Source organism: Thermobia domestica, chromosome 7, assembly GCF_964235325.1.
Source record: "Thermobia domestica chromosome 7, izTheDome1.hap1.1, whole genome shotgun sequence".
Classification (NCBI taxonomy): domain Eukaryota; kingdom Metazoa; phylum Arthropoda; class Insecta; order Zygentoma; family Lepismatidae; genus Thermobia; species Thermobia domestica.
Genome location: NC_137460.1, coordinates 163006814 through 163024891, shown reverse-complemented (window position 1 = coordinate 163024891; position 18078 = coordinate 163006814). Strand labels below are relative to the sequence as shown.

Genomic DNA, 18078 nt, shown 5'->3' with positions numbered 1-18078 from the left:
TTATTCTGTGTTGGTTAAATGTAAGAATGATTAGTTATAATTAAATTGTCTACATTGCAATACGTTACAGGGAAACTGAGCTGATATAGTCATTTAATTCGATTCTATTTTTCGTGTAGGCCTATAGGTAATTACTTCATTCTTCCCGATATTCATTGATTGATCGATTGGTTTAATTTTAATGCGCTTTTTCGCAACCCAAGCTGATATGGAAATCATTGTTTAAAGTAGGATACAAATTTATGCGAGTTACAGGCATAGCATTTTCACTTATTGTAATGACATCCCAGATAGCAGAAACAGCTTGCCACAAGCATGATATAAGCTTGTCGTGACAAGGATATAAGCTTGTCCCAAGCTTGTTACGACAAGTCTGTAAGCGTATATCAAGGCTGATTCAAGCGACGAAGTTGACAGGCGACAAGCATATTGTAGGCTTATACTGTAAGATTGTTTCAAGCTTGTCAGCTCAAGCTTATTGCAAAGTTGTTACATAAAGCATGCTACAGGCTTGTTACCTCAAGTTTATTTCAAACTTGGTACGTAATGCTTGCTCCAGGCTTGTTACCTCAAGTCTATTTCAAACTTGGTACATAATGCTTGCTACAGGCTTGTTACCTCAAGTTTATTTCAAACTTGGTACATAATGCTTGCTACAGGCTTGTCACCTCAAGCTTATTTCAAGCTGTCCACTTCAAGTTTAGCACATGCTTAATTTGTCTCGTTTATTGCAAGCTTCTCAGTAAAGCTTGATACAAATTTATTTCTGCACGTGAGAAAATGATTCATCTGCTTGGCGACATGTGTAATGTTTGATGTGAAGGTTAGTATAATGTTCAATGTGTAAGTTACATAAATGATGGTGTGTATTCTTTTGCCATCTGAGGTGTTTAGATATTGCCATCACTTTATTGGCATTATTTTAAATATATATAGGGGAAACCATACCATACTTACTATTAATAGTAAACATAGTAGTAAGCTATGGTTTCTGCAATATTTTTAAAAGAATGCCAATAAAGTGGTGGCAATATCCAAACACCCTCAGATGGCAAAAGAACACACACCATCATTTATGTAACTTACACACTGAACATTATACTAACCTTCACATCAAACATTATACATGACGCCAACCAGATGAATCATTTTCTCACGTGCAGAAACAAATCTGTATCAAGGTTGACACTACTGGGCCTCACATCAAATCTTATACAAAATGAAATTAACCTCATATAGACAACAATCCTGCAAAAATAAACGTAAAGGTGACGACGAAAGAACTGTTAAACCTACATAAGCAATGTTCTGAAAAAGAATAGTTGTGTTTGGTCAAAATGAAAGCAAAATAATGTATACTTTCACAATCTGTATTATGCTTCTTTCCTTCGTCCATTATGCGTCTTTGCAGCACGAGGTTCAGGTTTACTTCTGTTGAGTAACATTATTGAAATATCATGTTAAATTATAAATCCATGTCTCACACAACATTGGTGTTGAATATATACCCCATACTCCAGTCTATTGAGATTAGTATCTTATCTCAACATAGAAAGCAACACTTTTCCTGAGTTCCTTGGTGAATATACTATGCGACCTGGCAGATCAGTATCCAATTAGTTTACCATTAACCACAGTTTGATGTTGAAGTTGAGCGTCCCGTTTCAGCACGAAGTTTTACATGAGCCACTGACCTGTAGAATCCGAACAGTAATGCGTTTAGTGTTTGTAAGGTCTTCCACTGGGAATCGACCACGACCTTAGGCGCACCAAAGACGTACACCACTAGACAAGCGTCAAGGGCTAAGCAAACTTTTAAATTATCAGATTTCAGGAAAGAAAGAAAAAAAATAATTCCTAGAACCACTGCTACACAGGGTGCGAAATACTGAGGATGGCCATTCCACACTTCAAAATTTTGGAAGAAAATTCATCCTAAATAATTTACTGGAGAGATAAGGTGACATCGACACTGTCAGAAGTATACAAACTATTTTCAGTAAATCTGTGCAGTTAGTGGACAACCTAGTGGATAAACATTATCCCTAACCTTACATATATCAATAATTTTGGATGTTCAATATATGAAATCTTCATTTCAAAACTTTCCAGTGCAATTTTTTTTACTTATTTATTTACTCCTATCTCTCCCCGATCATAACTGTTATGATTTCGCATCCTGCTGCTACATATTTGAAATAAATTATCCCTACATTCTACACAACAACTGATATAAGGTTCCATGAAAACAACCAGCTTGTATTACAATGTTATTTATTGAACTTATTTACATATTTTGTATTATTTCTAACTTATTTCCTTAATTGGGTTCCTCAACTTCAACGGTGTGACATTCCACTACAGGTTTTGAATTTCTTCGTTCTCTGCAAAATAACGATCATAAATACGTACTGAAAAATATGTAATTGATTGCACAGTTAAAAGAAAACATTCATATTGTTTACCTTATAAATACGCTCTCATTAAAATAAATTATTATTCTTTGAAGTAAGTGCCACACAAGGCAACAGAGTCTGGCACTCGTTTCTCAGATCTGGTGATCCATGGCTTGGAGGCACTCCAAATATGATCTCTATAGCATTACGGTAGATTTTTTTATAGTGAATTAATATTCCCTAATCGAGCTCACCTATTCAGATGTTAGATTTGTAGTGTGACACTTCTTATTCAAAGTGTCTTGATTATGTCAAATACAATATAATTCATCTTCCCATACTGAAAATTAATAAAGTAATTTTAAACACTACTATACATAAACATTACCCAAACACTCTTTCGGTTTAGCGGCATCCCTTATATTCTACATTTTACGGTTTACAGCCTTATTTGATTAAATTTTGACGATCACTCATAAGAAACACTTGAAAGGAAAGAATCGCGTTTGTTACAATTACAACATACTCTCCCACAGTCTGATATTAAGTCGCCTCGGGATCGCACGAATCTGTCTGGGTCATACAGGGTCAGGGATCTGACTACTTCGGGATCACGAGTCACGAAGTATGTTACTCGTTTCATCACTGGTACCACTGCATGGTATTTATTCACTTTACCTATTTCAATGTTCTAGTGCTAGTAAATTTTCAGTAAAGTTTTTTTTTTTAGTTTCCTAGCTGAAAATGTGCATTGTTCTGTGAGAGCATCAATTGAGATAAATCCAGAAAATGTCATATTGACTCACTCGGTACTGTTGTATAAGCACGGCGTTACGAAAAACAAACGAAGTAATCACTGATATAAGAAATCACTGAGGGTTGGAAGAACAAATATTCACTTATTTCTGTAATTTTCTCTCCATGCCTTGTATGAAATACAATCTGATCTCACGATTCACAGGAAAGATAGGTCATAAGTGTGTGAACCTATATACCTTGTATTCTTCACGGAGCAACATAAATGACAGATGATGACCTACAAGGCGTTATCCTGCGTCACGTACAACAGAACGCGTGGGAAAGTGAAGTTCGCAATTCACAGGAAACGTGTAGAATTTACTAAAGTTGGCACCGTGTACACGGACAACTTCGTACCATTTTGCAACGAGTTTAGAACATACCTTAGAGGTTCAATGAAATATTTCTCTTTAAAAATAAAAAATAAAAAAGTTACTGGTGACTAATACGTAAAGAGGTGTTGAACAACAATTCACTGGAATTATTTGTGACAGTAAAACAAACGGATTTTAATCCTGAGCCTTACAGCGGAGGAATACATCTTTGCAACGTTTCATTCTTTCAAAACACAAGAATCACTGATAGGAAGACATGTATATTGCCTTCATCATACATATCAAATGAAGAAGGGATGACTCATTACCGTAAATGTAACACTAAGTTTATTTGACCCATATTCATGGAACGTCGTGTCGGAGTCATTAGCGTCGTTTCACAATTCATTATAGAGAAGTAATAAATACTCCTGCGACCTATCGACCTAGTTCTTTATATCCCATCTTTGAAAGCAGAAACATTTCTCAGTGTACATGGCACAAGGCAGGAAAATCACTTCATTTACTTCAATCCAGTCAAATTCTGAATGCATTTTAAGACCTATGTCTCCCTATTTATTTTCCTGGTAATTTGTTGTTGAGTGTTTACGCATACGCATACTTTGGCGTGCTCCATCCTATTGAAATCTTTTTGTCTTTGGGGGAAAAAAACTACTCTTACTTTTTAAATTTATTTTTTATTACTGCCAATGCTGAATGAAGTCTTTATCTTGTGGATAAAACATTAACCTTTATTTCTTGTTCAATTTTAGTGTTGATTACTTCTTTTTCATACTGAATGAAGTATTATCTTCCCGAAAACTCGGGAATGTCTTTGTAAGAGAGAAATGTGCATTTACTATTATTTTGTCTTTTAACAAAATTTTCTAACTGCTGAAGTCTTTATCTTCTAGGAAAAAAACTGTTTCTTGATTAGTTTTAATGTTATTTTACTTCTTTTCTATCTCCTGAATGAAACCTTATCTTTTGAGAAGGAAAAAAACTATAATACCATTCTGTATCTTAATTAATTATAGTGCTTTATTGCTTGTTTCTATACTAAACGTCTTATCGTCTGAAAGATTCTGCAATTGCATATTTCTCTATTACAATGGCATTGCAGAGTTTTCCAGAATGTAAGATGATTTCATTTACTATAGAAAAGAAGTAATTAACTCTAATCAATCAAGAAAGAGGGTGGTATTGTAGTTTTTCTCTCATGAGATGAGTTCGTTCAGTAGATAGAAAATATGTAAAATAACACTAAAATTAGTCAAGAAAAAAAGAGGTTAGTTGCTTTCTGTTTTTCATGCAGCAGGTAGGAAATGTTTTTAGAAGGCAAATATAACAGTAAGTGCCTATCTCTCTATTACTCTGACATCGCAGTTTTCAAAAAATGAAATTTTCCGCAGTATAGAAAAGAAGTAATCAACACCAAAATTAATCAAGGAATAAAAGTTATTCTTAGAAAAAAAAGATTTCATTCAGCAGATAGGAGTAATCAAAAAATAAATTAACAGAGGTACTTTCTTCCAGAAGACAAAAAAAATGTAAACAGTAATTAATCTCGATTTTAGTTAATATTTCCATCCTCCGAGGAAAGTAACAGGCAAGTTGCTAAATTATAAAGGATAATAAAATAATAAATACATACAAGGTAAACATTTCATCTCATTTCACTGTGTACTAATACATGAGTGCGTAAAAATGAACTCATCTCGCTATATAAAATACAAAGACCTAAGTGATTGAGTGACCGACAGATCTAAGCACAGGCCAAATCGCTTAAGATAGACAAGTTAAATATGGACAGTACATGGGATTTGTTACGTAGGATACCACTAAGGAAGGATTTTTGCAAATTCGACAGGAAGGGGAGGAAAATAGGTGTGGGACGTATTTTTAAAATATGACCATATCTCCGAATTCCTTAAGGTTACAGACTTGAAAATTGATATTCGGATGTATCATTTCAAATAATTTGACATATTTAAGCGGTTTTTGATATTTTAGTACAAAGGAAAAAAAGAAAAAGAAGGTGAGAAAGAAAAGAAAAGGAGTGCGGATTACAATTATTATAAGATGTCAAAATCTCTGAACTTATGAAGGTTTGAAACATGAAATTTGGTATTTTCATATTATTTAAAATAAGTAGATAAGAATTTTAGCGCTTTTGAAATATGCCTCGGAGGTAAGAAAGGGGGGTGGAAAGAAAAATGGATGGGGATTATAATTGTTATAGTAAAGTATTTAATTCCTTAAGGTGAGAGATTTGAAGTTCAGTAGTTCCATTTCTCATTTAAAATACTTTGCCACGTGTTTCGGCTCTCTTTCTTCTTTTTTGACATGCTAATAAAAAGGGAAAGAAACGATGTGGAGAGGAGAAAAAAAGGTGGGGATTACAATTATTATAATAAAATGTCGGTATCTCTAAATCTTTTAAGATTTTGAAATATGGAAGTAACTTCTCATTTAAAATTATTACAAAAGCGTTTTATGATACATATCCTAAAAGGAAGAAAAAGGGAAGGATTACAATTATTATAATAAGATGTTCATATCTTGGGTTCCGGGAAAGTAAGAGGCATTGAAACGGTGGAAATCTCTTTTTCCTCCAAATCCACAGAATTCTATGCATATGATATTGATCTAGTGACCTATAGATGTGAGAAATGTAGTGAATACAAAACGTATATGTAGAGAAGAACGCGTCCATGGACTAAGTTGCAGATCCCTAGCTTATTTAGTGATGGTAAGAACTTTCCGATATCTCTCGTGATTGTAAGGAAAATAGGTAAAACTATACTTACCTACGCAGTAGTCTAGGATCCGCCTGCTGCAGCCAAACACCCAATACTTCCTTCACCGTTTCTTCTGTTGCGACGGTGTACATCTTACGAACAGCAGCTGAAAAGAAAGATAGAATTTCAAGCATGTACTAGCGATTTTTATTCTTTAAAAAAAAACAAAAAACTGCCATTTGAAATAAATTTCCCTCTTAAATAGCTTTACGGAATTATGGTATGGTTTGTAAACATGGATACCTAGAGCTGAAACTAATTCCTATATTATTTTTCAAGTCACCTAAGCTAGGCCCCTATTTTGTGATTTTTATGTAAGGGTACTATAGAAAGTTATCTTTCACCACACTTTTGGTATATTATATAATGGAAAAGTTACATTTTTCGATACAAGTGTAACAAGACTTTCTTCCGGTGCCCTTAGTGGTGATATGGTTTTGAGTCAATGTTTAAAGTCACCTTAAATAACACTACAAAAAACACATATGTTTTGGCTAACTTCGTTGTCACGAAAAATTGAAAAATGAAGTCGACAGAAAGACGAAAGTTTGACTATTCGCTGTCTTGAAAGCCTGCAACTTTTCTCTTTTTATACTGGAATTATGGTAACTCCGAAAGCTATGTTCTAGTGTTTTATCTGCGTTCCAGTGTTAGACAAAGAGCTCTGAAATTTTGCACGTTTAAAATATCGGCAGGGGAGACAGTTTGGCATACTATGTAATACTACCAGACTAACAGTGTTGCCAACCCAACAAAGTTATATTCGTGTGGCAAACAGTATCAAATTTACAGGTATACACGAAAAGTCTGGTGCAAAATTATACTTCACAGTAGTGATTCCTACACTGTACTTCAATTTAAATTTGTTGACACTATTGACTTTATTTAGCCCTGGAATCATTCCTACCTTGGAATTTTATTTGGTTTTAGATTTTCCGTACACCTTACAAATTCTTTTGAATGCTTTTTCAAGCAAAGATTTGTTTAAATATGTACTTTGCCAGTAAAGCTTTGTTTACAACATAGAGTGTTGGATCAGTTATTGAATATCCTATACATTATACACAGATGTTATATTCACCCAGTAAGGGTGAACACATTTACATATTTTACTACTTGACAGTAAAAGAATCCTAAAGTACTCAAAGCATACTTTATTCATGAAGAATTACTTCTCATTGCTTGGGACATACTAATATGAGAACACACGTCCAGTACGAGAGAAGTAAGACTTAATAATTAGCAAACTGGAATTTTGTATGGTTACTAGCATAAATAAATAAATGAAGTTAAATATTTCAGTAGAACTTTTCAAATCAACTTACTGTTGATCTTATTGCACATTTGGTTGGACCCAAAGGTGTGCTTTTTTGCTTCATGATCCTTGGTTTCCTGCCAGAGTAGGAGAATTCCATTGCGAGTTTGTCGCACAAAGTTCTTCTTATTGCATTGTGAGCGAAACCTTTTAAAATCCTTACCACCAATTGACAGTAATACTTTTACCTGAAAGAAAGGAAAGTATTTAGATCTAATGCATGCTGAAATCAAAAAGAAAAGCAATATATATAAGGGTCCGTATTGTTATGTTTTCTACCAGTGGAAAAAAAAACGAAGCATGAATGAAACTAGATTAATTTTTAGATACCGTAATGTGAAGTGTGAAAAAAAAGCGTGGGGTTCTGAGTTTCACGGAAGGCCGTATCAAATGGGCTACGTGACTAACAAAAACTGTTTGCCTGGGATTTATTTGGTAACTTTCAGCTTTATATCGGAATAGCGGTTATTTAAAAGGACCATTGTCCGTTTGAATTAGAAAAAAATACTATATATATATATATATATATATATATATATATATATATATATATATATATGCGTGTGTGTGTGTGTGTGTTTGTGTGTGTATGTATATGGAAATTACATACACTTCCAAAAGTAACAAGTAACAGTGGGTTAATCAATGCTGCCAACAAGTAGTGTCAGAAAATAGCTAAATGACGCACAAAAACTAGCTAAAAATGGCTCAACTTACCTTAAATTATAGGTAACAGAATTTAGGAATAAAGGAACTAAATATTTGGTACTTTAAGTCTACTAGTTTACAAAGATGTTCTAATATTATTTATCTTTTGATATCCTCAAATCAAACAGTTTCACAATACAATTTGTTCCTTCATTGACTAGAAGTAATAAAATCTCTTGAATTATTTTCAACTTCTAATGCTGGGTATGGCTTCATAACACTATTGATCTATCACAAAAATATATACATGCACATGCACGCATCTCAACAAGAAAAACTCTACCCAAACTAAAAATACACTAGAAACTAATCAAACAAATTGACTATGGAGAAACCAGATCCAGGAATCCCAATTTACCGTGACGGATAGGTGAGACTGATAAAAGATATCTAATCTACTGTGACAATGTAAGTGCTGTTGTAAACAAAAGAATTAGAAAAATACCAAGATAAACTACTTTTTTTTAGGTTTTTCATATTTTCTTAAAAAAAATTGACTGCAAAAGATGTAATTGCCGCTATATTAGCAAGTATGAATGGCAAGTTGACCAAAATTATAGTCCATAGCTAATGCACATGATAATGGCTAAATTGGCAAAAATGGAGTTGATGCTAACATTGAGTCAAAAGAGAGATGTTCCAAAAAGACGTAAATTAAAAGATATAACAAAGATTTGAAACCTGCTTCATAACTTGTACAGGTTTGATAGGATACTTACATATTTCTTTCCGAAGTTAGGTTCTTCAAGCTTTCTCTCAAATGTTTGAAAATCATTCAACGTTCGCAGAGGCAGAAGGCCAACAAGTTCGGATTCTTCGTTTATGGACTCTGCTTTCACACTCACACCATTACTTAGAAGTGTGTCGACCTTCTTCTCGACGGAAGATACTCTTTCACTAAGGTCAGCTAAAGTAGATTGCATTTGGCCAAATACCATTCTGATATCTGCAATAAATTTTAGGAAATATTGTTTTGAAAGTGTTAATATAACTAGAAAATATATTATTTCACAAACCATTGAAACAATTAAATGTACATTCATGTTCAAAATGATTGTCGCATATCTATAACTGTCTTCTTGTAAGAATATAATTTGATAGTGATTTTGCAGGATACTTTTAATACCGATACTATGTGTATAATCGAGAAATGTATATTTGTGGAAAATTTTATAGTGAAAGAATTATAAGCACATAAATTAGAATGAGTAAAACAAATGGTCAAGAAAGCTTTATTTTCGTTTTATTGTTCTTATTTACTGCTCTTTTGACATGAAATTTGCCACATCCATGTCTTTGCCGATGACGCACATACCAACATTGTAAGAAATACAGGGCGAATTCGTTATCAAATTTTATTCCTACAACAACATATTTATAGACGTGCGACAATAATTTTGGACATGGGTGTACGTTTGTGGTGGACAAACACCGTGTGCGTAGATTTTCTCAGGGTTCTACCGTTCCCCTCCACTTTCTTCAATCCATTATTTAATTCATTCTCATCATCACCGTCTCCTTTAGGCTGCTCCGCATAACCGTGGGACAAAACTCAAAGATTTTATTTAAATATGATTTCGCTGTTCATTTAATCAGAAATCTTGGGGGGGAAAGTGGGGAACAATTAGGAAGACGTGTGTAGAAGACCACTACGTTGCAGAATTATGACCAGGTCATTAGAGTATGACTTCATAAATCAGCACTGCGGAAGGAAAGGGTTGATTGCTCAGAGGTAGAACGTTGCCTTTTGGTGCGACGGATCTTTGGTTCAATCTCCGGCCTTATGAGTTTATGATGGACAATATCATATTCGGGAGGGTTTTCCCGTTCTCATGCCACTAATTCCTTCATAATCATTCACTATCATTAGTCATCCGTGTATCTTAACATTAACCCTAGGAAGACTAAACTATAATTGGTCACGTGAAAGACTAAGGGGTGTCAATTTTGCTCGTGGTTGTAAATTTCAATTTTAACCCTACTAATGTATTTTAAAGTTATTTAATGACTGCTACTAATAAATGTGAGTTGTAAAATTATTTTAAGACTTGTGAAATTTTATTTTAATAGGAAATATTACAAGTCCCAGTACAGACTACTACCGCATTTGGTTAGCAGACATGAAGTAGCTTGAAATACAATTCGCCTGTGTAGACAATTTACTATACTAAACTTGAGAGTATTACGTTTGCTCAATGTATAAAAGTAGATTATGTTAATTTAGTCATCCATTCAAAGAATAGATAAGTTTACATGATCCTTTCAAAGGAAAACTGTACTCCTCTTAACATTTCTAAGTTGCTAAAAAAAATGTACTTAGTCTCCTGCGCTAAAAAAAAACTACCACAATAATGTGCTTTCTAATAAAACTAAATTTAAGTTTAGGTTACAGAAGAAAATACAAAAAAAATTCAAACGTTGTAAAATTCATTTGTTCGGGCAAAGAGAGAAAGAAAGTGCAGGCAAATTTGACCCACCTTCGTCTTTCTATGGTTAAGGACATAACAGCGGGGTTATGTAGAACGGGACCTACAGCTTAAAGTGAGATCCGAACCACTACTCAGTTGCACTCGAGAGATATTGTTCTTCATTTGAACTCGAAACCAGAATCCCTTGATAACAAAGGCGATAAATCCACAGACCCATCATCCACGGTGGTCAACTGATAGAAATACGTTGCAGTGATCTTGCATACTTGTGAATATTTTAGGAGCCACTTAAAAACCAAAAGGGAAAGAACTGCAAAATGGAATCACGCTATAGTTATACAGATTAAATCAATGGACAATTTTAAAAGACTATATAGTACAGAAGATCTAATTTAGTCAGTCAGAAATATAGGCTTAATTTAATTTGCTAATCAATACAGGAAGTGACTAATAGTTCTGGACCATTCATACTATCTTTCTAAATAAAACTTTTTATTATTATTATTATTATTATTAACAAACCAGTCAAACCTAATAGAAATCTCTGTTTCGTCGATCTACTTTCCAATGTTATAAATTTACACACTTAATCAGCTTCCGTGGAAAAGTTTTGTTGACCGTCCGCTAGTGTGGCAGCGCACTACAGGCAGTTCGGCGGGAACTCCAAACTTGATAAAATAAAATCACAATTAAAGAGACAAATTAAAAAAGTATATTTCACGAATCCCACCCCCACTCAACTTGTGGACTATCATGCCTCCGACAAGGAAAATTCAAGCTTAACCAATGCTGAAGGAGTAGACTGCTGAATAATTTATGATGTAATGGCAAATCATTTGCAGAACTAGTTGACCTATGACCTATAGTTTGAGCGAGTTGCGTTCATTTCTCGAGGTTGCGACCTTGTTCAATCGAATCATCAGCCTCAAATTACCTTTACTCTCAAAAAAAGGGGTCAACGGTTACTCCACTTTAATCTAAGGTAAACGTATTAAAAAAAAAAAACTGGTGTAAAGCAAACATTCCGGTTTAAGTGAAAAAAGTTAAAAAAAAACACGGTTTTGGCCAATCTTGAAAAATAGCGTTATTTCTTTATTACATCCGTTCAGATTGCAAATATTTTTCTGAGATTTTAGATCCAGACTTCATTCACCTGGTAGAAAAAAAAAGTAAACAAAAGCACTAAAATCAATTAAGAGACAGAAGTTACTGTTTTTAGAGGATAAAAAGATAAAAATGTAAGCAACGAAAAACCTAGTTTTCTTCAAACTTACACCCTCGACTTCTTACATAACAAACTTCAAACTAATATGCCAACTTATTTTCGCGTAATAATCCATTTTGAATTATTATTAATATCTAATAACTAATTTTTCGAAATTCATCGTTCTTTTACCCTAAACCCAAAAGTCCATACCCGATCGAACCTTTCCTTGCACTTATTGTAAAGCGATGAAATGAGTGATATCACTTAATCTAAGATTGATGAAGTATACCTTAGAATAAGTAATTGTTACTAAATAAAGTCGGACATAAGTATTTATATTCTTCAATTTTGCCCCCAACCTCCGAATAAATATGGAAGAACATAAGGAACGAAAGATAAGCATGATGCATTCTAAAATGAGTGAAATGTCCAGGCTTGCTTGCTGCATTTAAATATCATCCGTACCGATTCTTGGGGAAGCCACATCGGTTAAAATTTTTAGTGTATCGGTGAAAGCTAAAACAAGAAAGCTTAGGCAATGTATTAATTCAAAGCAGTTTTCTCCTCGATTGTAGAGATAAAACGTAATTTTCATTACTTTAGCGGACGGCTCTCCAAATTTAAATCGATTTTGTCGATTTTTTCACTAGATTTGGGGCACTACTTTACAAACGCTTCACGAACCACAGCTGAGCGAGCGGAGGGGATGAGAAGCCCCGTAGGACTCATTTTTTCCCCTTATCTTTTAAGTTACACACGATTGGCATTGCAGCCATTGTAGACTGTCATTTTCCAAAACTTAACATACAAATACTGGCATTTCGTTCCTTGCTTGTATTCAACCGCCTTCCGCCCTGGCAAATAGCTCCACCATAACATACTTACTTTCCCATGTATACTCATTTGCACATACAATTTATTGAGTTTAAAACACTTACATTATCATTTAACTACCTTCATTATTAATATGGGGTTAACTTTAGCAAATGGCTCTACCTAATTAAATAAATTATTTTAATGTGTTTAGACTTCATAAATCGTATCTGTTATATAGAATCCTACGAAATGGAAAATTAAGTATATTATGGTGGATCTAATTGACAAGGCGGTAGGCAGACGAATACAAGCAAGGAATGAGATGGCAGTATGTACATATGAAGCTTTGGAAAATGACCGTCTGCAATGGTTGCAATACCAAACGCGTGTAACTTAAAAAGTAGAAAAAAACGAGCCCTGCGGGGCATCTATTCCCCTTCGCTCGCTCAGCTATGCTACGTAAAGTGTTATGTAACGGCATATTTTTTGAACTGGGGGGAGGGGCAATATTTTGCTTAAATTTTGTACTATCTTGGTATATATTTTGTATTTTTTTATGGTTTAGGTAGGTTAAGTTAGTTTGGGTTAGGCTGGGTTAAGATACTTGGGCATTACTCGAGCAGATGGTTCTACCAAATGTTCGCACATTGCATTTCCGGGTTCCTTTTTGTAGAATATTTACTAAATGAGAAGCTAATGCATAAACCACGAACCAACTTGTGCTAGGTGGCCACAAAAAAAGCACGAATGCCATCTAACCGAGTCAGGGCAGGGGTGTTGCTGGGTATCCCGAGCGGAGCGAGGGGATGCGTCCGTAGAGAGTAGGCGTGTCAGCGACGGAGGACATGCACATAAACGAGGAAAGTGGAAAAATACATAAAATATCCGCAATAATTTTTACATGGTGATTTTACCTGAATTCGTACTTTCTTCCTATATTTTCTGTTTTTGATGATTTAGGTTAGGTTTGGTTAGTTATGTTAGTAATTACGGTTACGTAACACCAACTCATTTCTCCTGTAAACACGGTGGTTTTACCTGATTTTGGCCCCCAAGTTCCAAAATTCTCTATATGTAACAGTATTATCTCAAATCTAGTGAAAAATGACCATAAAATCGATATAAATATGGTACAGCCGTCTGCTAAAGCAATGCCTTAACAGTTATCAAGTATTCCACCTATAAATTTTTAATATGATAAAGCCGTCTGCTGAAGTTAACCCTCTAATTTTTGTACTGATATTCAGGGGTGTCCGAGGAATTTTTCTAGGGAGGGGCCCATCTCCATGGTTGCTATATTACGCCTGGTATTTAATATACATGGTTTCCTATATTACGTATACATTTTCGTAAGCCAAAGGGGGCCCGGGCCCCACCGCCCTCCCCTTCGGGCGCCTATGCTGATGCTAATTGTCAATAGCCATCACTGACTTTAAAGAATCCAATGGCTAAATATGGTATACATTATACGGATGAACACACTTAAAAAAAAGAAAACAACATAAAAGGTATAAACATAAAATTCCATCCATATTTGAAAAGTAATGAAGTAATACTATCCTAAAAGCGCTCAGCGCACCAGTCTAAAATAAAAATCACCTTTTTATTTTGTAACTAAAACTAAAATAGGGCTTACTATTACATTTCATACACATAGCTTACCTTTGTTTACCTTTTGGAAGAAATCAAACTACTCACCAATCCTACAGATGGCTCCATTTGCTAAACATTCGACAAACGTCAAGCGTTTCGAATCAAGCTTGAAATAGGCTTAGTAGAAAGTTGATAAATTCAAGCTTCTTTTCAAGTTAAAAACAAGCTAAAATAAACGTTGATTGTCGCTTGTCGCATTCAAGCTTCTTTTCAAGTTAAAAACAAGCTAAAATAAACGTTGATTGTCGCTTGTCGCATCAACTGTACATTGCTAAGCCAAAATCAAGGGAAAGCGACCCTTGATTTAAGCTTACATGCTATCTGGGATTACACTTATCTGCTGGGGAGAGGCGTATTGTTATCCTATGTAAAAATATTTCTAAGCTAATAACATCTTGTTAGGTACGGGGCGTTTCGGCTGGGTGAATGCGTAATTGGTCACAGAGATGTTAAAGAAATATGACGAACGTTGTCATTTACCTCAATCAGAAAGATATTATTTATATTTTGCTAAAATCTTCCTTTATTCTGTTATGAAATATTTCCTTCCTCGATTAAAATTCTCTTCAATTGAATCGGACAAACTTGGGTAATAAATCATGGCTCTCCAATGTGAATAAACAAACATTCTAGGCCTACGCTATATTAAAAAAAAAAAAAAAAATGCGCATCATATGCACAGAAACATGTTGCAATTCGCTGTGCCACATTTGTTGCTTCCATACTTCTTATCTTACTGTTTCTGCTGGACTCGATTCTTACTCCTTCCATGGCTTGCTTTACTGGCCTTTCCCTCCCTCCGCTGATAACAAGACGAAACAAGGAGTACGCTACTTTAGTGAATTCAGTCAAAGCTCTTTACGCTGCGTAAGGGTTAGTTTCCCATCAGTTGGTATATGAATAGCAGAAATGTGTTGTGTATACGCAGCTTGTTGAATGCACTGCCAGGGAGGTGAGCCACTGATTGAGCATAATAAAACCGAATACAGAACCGATCCAGAATCGAATCCAGAAAGCGCGTACATGAAGTCATGAACATAGGATCATCAACGCAGGCCACTGAGTGAGAATAATTAAACCGAATCCAGAATCGAGTCCAGAGAAACCGAGCACAAGAGAATCGAGTACAGTAAGGAATCGAGTGGAATCGATTCTTGGACTCGATTCTGCCCATCTCTAAACAGAACACTTATAGCCTAAAAGAAGACTTTTCCGAAGTCGGAGGCACACCTCAACACTGTTAATAGTGAAGAAGAAAGAAAGAAAGACAAGAAAAGTCGGTAAGTATAATGATTACGTAAAATAATTTAGTTTTATTGTCTGTATAAGTGATTGAGTGTCTGTATAGTATACATGAAGCTGCATCAGTTCCCGAATAAGCAGGACGCTCATACTTTTAGGGATTATTCATTGAGTATGTACGAACTTACAAAGGGGGTAACAAAGCGACTTTTATTTACTTATCGACTGATACGAAAATAAAAAAGAACGTACCTGTACTTTATATCTGCATGTGTAGTGCCCTTGTACTTTATCTATGACTATGTGTGTGTGTGGAGGGGGGGATTTAACGCATATCGCATGTCTTGTGCACATGGGTACTTCTTATATTGCACTACGTAGAAAATTTATGGTATTTCATGTAGAAATGGTAATAGAACACAGAAGAAACGCAGATCAGGGGGTTCTCATGTATACTATGTATTATCGAGAAATTTATGTTTACAAATAATTAAAGGTATGGGATGCTAGATTTCTATTTTTCATCTCTATACATAAAATACCGTGAAGGTTTACTTTTGGCTCACCAGTCGAAATAATTGCTGAAAAATAGATTCTTTTAATAATTTTCTTTTTATTGTCGGATTGAGTATAGCCCGCTCCCCCCAGTGATTTTTAACGAATCATAGAGATTCTAACGATTCATACTAGTTCATAATGAATCGGAATCGCATGTTATAAAGATTTAAGATGTAAATCTTGCGGTAAGGAAGCTTTAGTATAAGTAGTAGTAGTAGCTTTATTAGCGGTAGTAGTAATAGTAGCAGTAGTAGTAGTAGTTAGTAGCAATAGTAGTAGTGGTAGTTAGTAGCAATAGTAGTAGGAACGGGTTAGAAGCCCCGCAGGGGTTGATTTGGTTCTGTTCTCGATATAAGTAGTAGTAGTACTGACTCTTCCAGTTCCGGTGACAAAGAACTGGGGGGAGCGGGCTATACACAAGCCTTATTGTCTCCTCAAGATTTGCGCTAGGCGATTTGAAATACGTCACATGGAATAGATAAAATTCAAAAGGAGCGTCAGAAGTAATTGTCGAAAAAGTATAGTTATTCTTTTATGATTTGCGTATATATATACGTTGCCGGATGTATGACGTAAAAACTACAGTGCAAAAAATATAAATCAGCCTGTACTACGTGGCCACTAAAAAGCACCAATAGGCAGGGATGTAGAACACAGGTTCCTCTTCCCATTTATCTGTAATAAAGACAGAAATCAACGTGCCCTGCGGGGCTCTAACCCGCCTTCACTTGCTAACGCTCGCTCGGCAATACTATGTGAATTAAATATTTTACTTTGGTACAGAAAAGAAACATCTATTAACCTATATGGGGGACCTGTGTTCTAGTAGCTTCCCGCACCAATACTGTCTGAGTCAGAGCATTGCGAAGTTGGAGGTCAGCAGGAGCGAGGGGATGCTTCAAAAGGGAAAATATGCGGGCAAGTCTTTACTTTAGTCAAGGCAGTGACAATGACCAATTGATCTGAACCGGTTTCTGCAGTTACAGTTCCCCAAAGAGAAAACAACCTGCCTTGCGGGGCTCTAACCCGCCTTCACTCGCTAATGCTCATTCGGCAATACTATGTATTGACATAATATCACTGCTTTGCTCAAAGTAAAGAGTTTAAAAAGATGCGTACATTACCATTTTTATGACAGGTTATAATAATTCGTGCAGTTTTACTTCTGGTGTGAAAGCAGTGTTTCTTTCAAAAGTAATGTTCCGTTGGCATTGCTCGTGTTATTCTAGTTATTATTATAAACGTATTATTTTGGTCTGCTCCGGGGAGCCACTGCCCTCCCAAGGACAAGTCTGGAAGAAGCACTGCTCGAAATACTTAGTGAAATATAATTCTTTCGCTACTTTACTTCTTGTTGTCTATTTAATGATTTTCGCCAAGCGACGTATAAATTTTTCACTTATAAATTCAAGGGGACCGTCAGAATTAATTGTCGAAAAATTACAATTCTTTTACGATTTGCGTATTTATACTGATTCCTGATGTGTGGATAAGAAGCCCAAAAAGTACAAACCAATGTGTGTTACGGGGCTACTAAAAAGCACGAATGCCATCTAACCGAGTCAGGGAGGGTGAAGGCGGGGGGCCGAGGGGATTCTTCCGCAGGGAGTAAGCACGTACATTTCTATTTTGGTGACTGGATAATTGCGCGTATATTACCATTTTAATGACGTATTTACGATTTTTTTTTCACGGCAGAAGGGCTTGGCTAACTTTGTTCTCCAAGATAATTCATTTACTTTAATATAGTAAGTACAATTTCAAGGGGCTTAAGCCCGGAAGCCCCCCTTAAATACACCACTGGGTTATAATAATTCTTGGGTTCTCTCGAGCAGACGTTT

The 18078-nt window shown here is 35.2% G+C and overlaps 1 protein-coding gene across 2 annotated transcripts; it reads right to left on the bottom strand.

Annotated features, from left to right (window-relative positions):
* Positions 1–2240: 2240 nt before the first annotated feature.
* Positions 2241–14508, bottom strand: LOC145690550 (uncharacterized). Of its 2 annotated transcripts, XM_081765540.1 has the most exons (5): positions 14447–14508; positions 9052–9278; positions 7635–7812; positions 6319–6415; positions 2241–2384 (listed from the first exon to the last, which is right to left on the bottom strand). In XM_081765540.1, the coding sequence occupies exons 2-5, from the start codon at positions 9268–9270 to the stop codon at positions 2321–2323; spliced, it is 558 nt and encodes a 185-aa protein (XP_081621666.1). In that variant the 5' UTR covers positions 9271–9278; positions 14447–14508; the 3' UTR covers positions 2241–2320. The 2 variants fall into 2 exon arrangements, with proteins under 2 accessions (XP_081621666.1, XP_081621665.1); XM_081765539.1 differs by lacking the exon at positions 14447–14508 and having other exon boundaries at positions 9052–13106.
* Positions 14509–18078: the final 3570 nt, after the last annotated feature.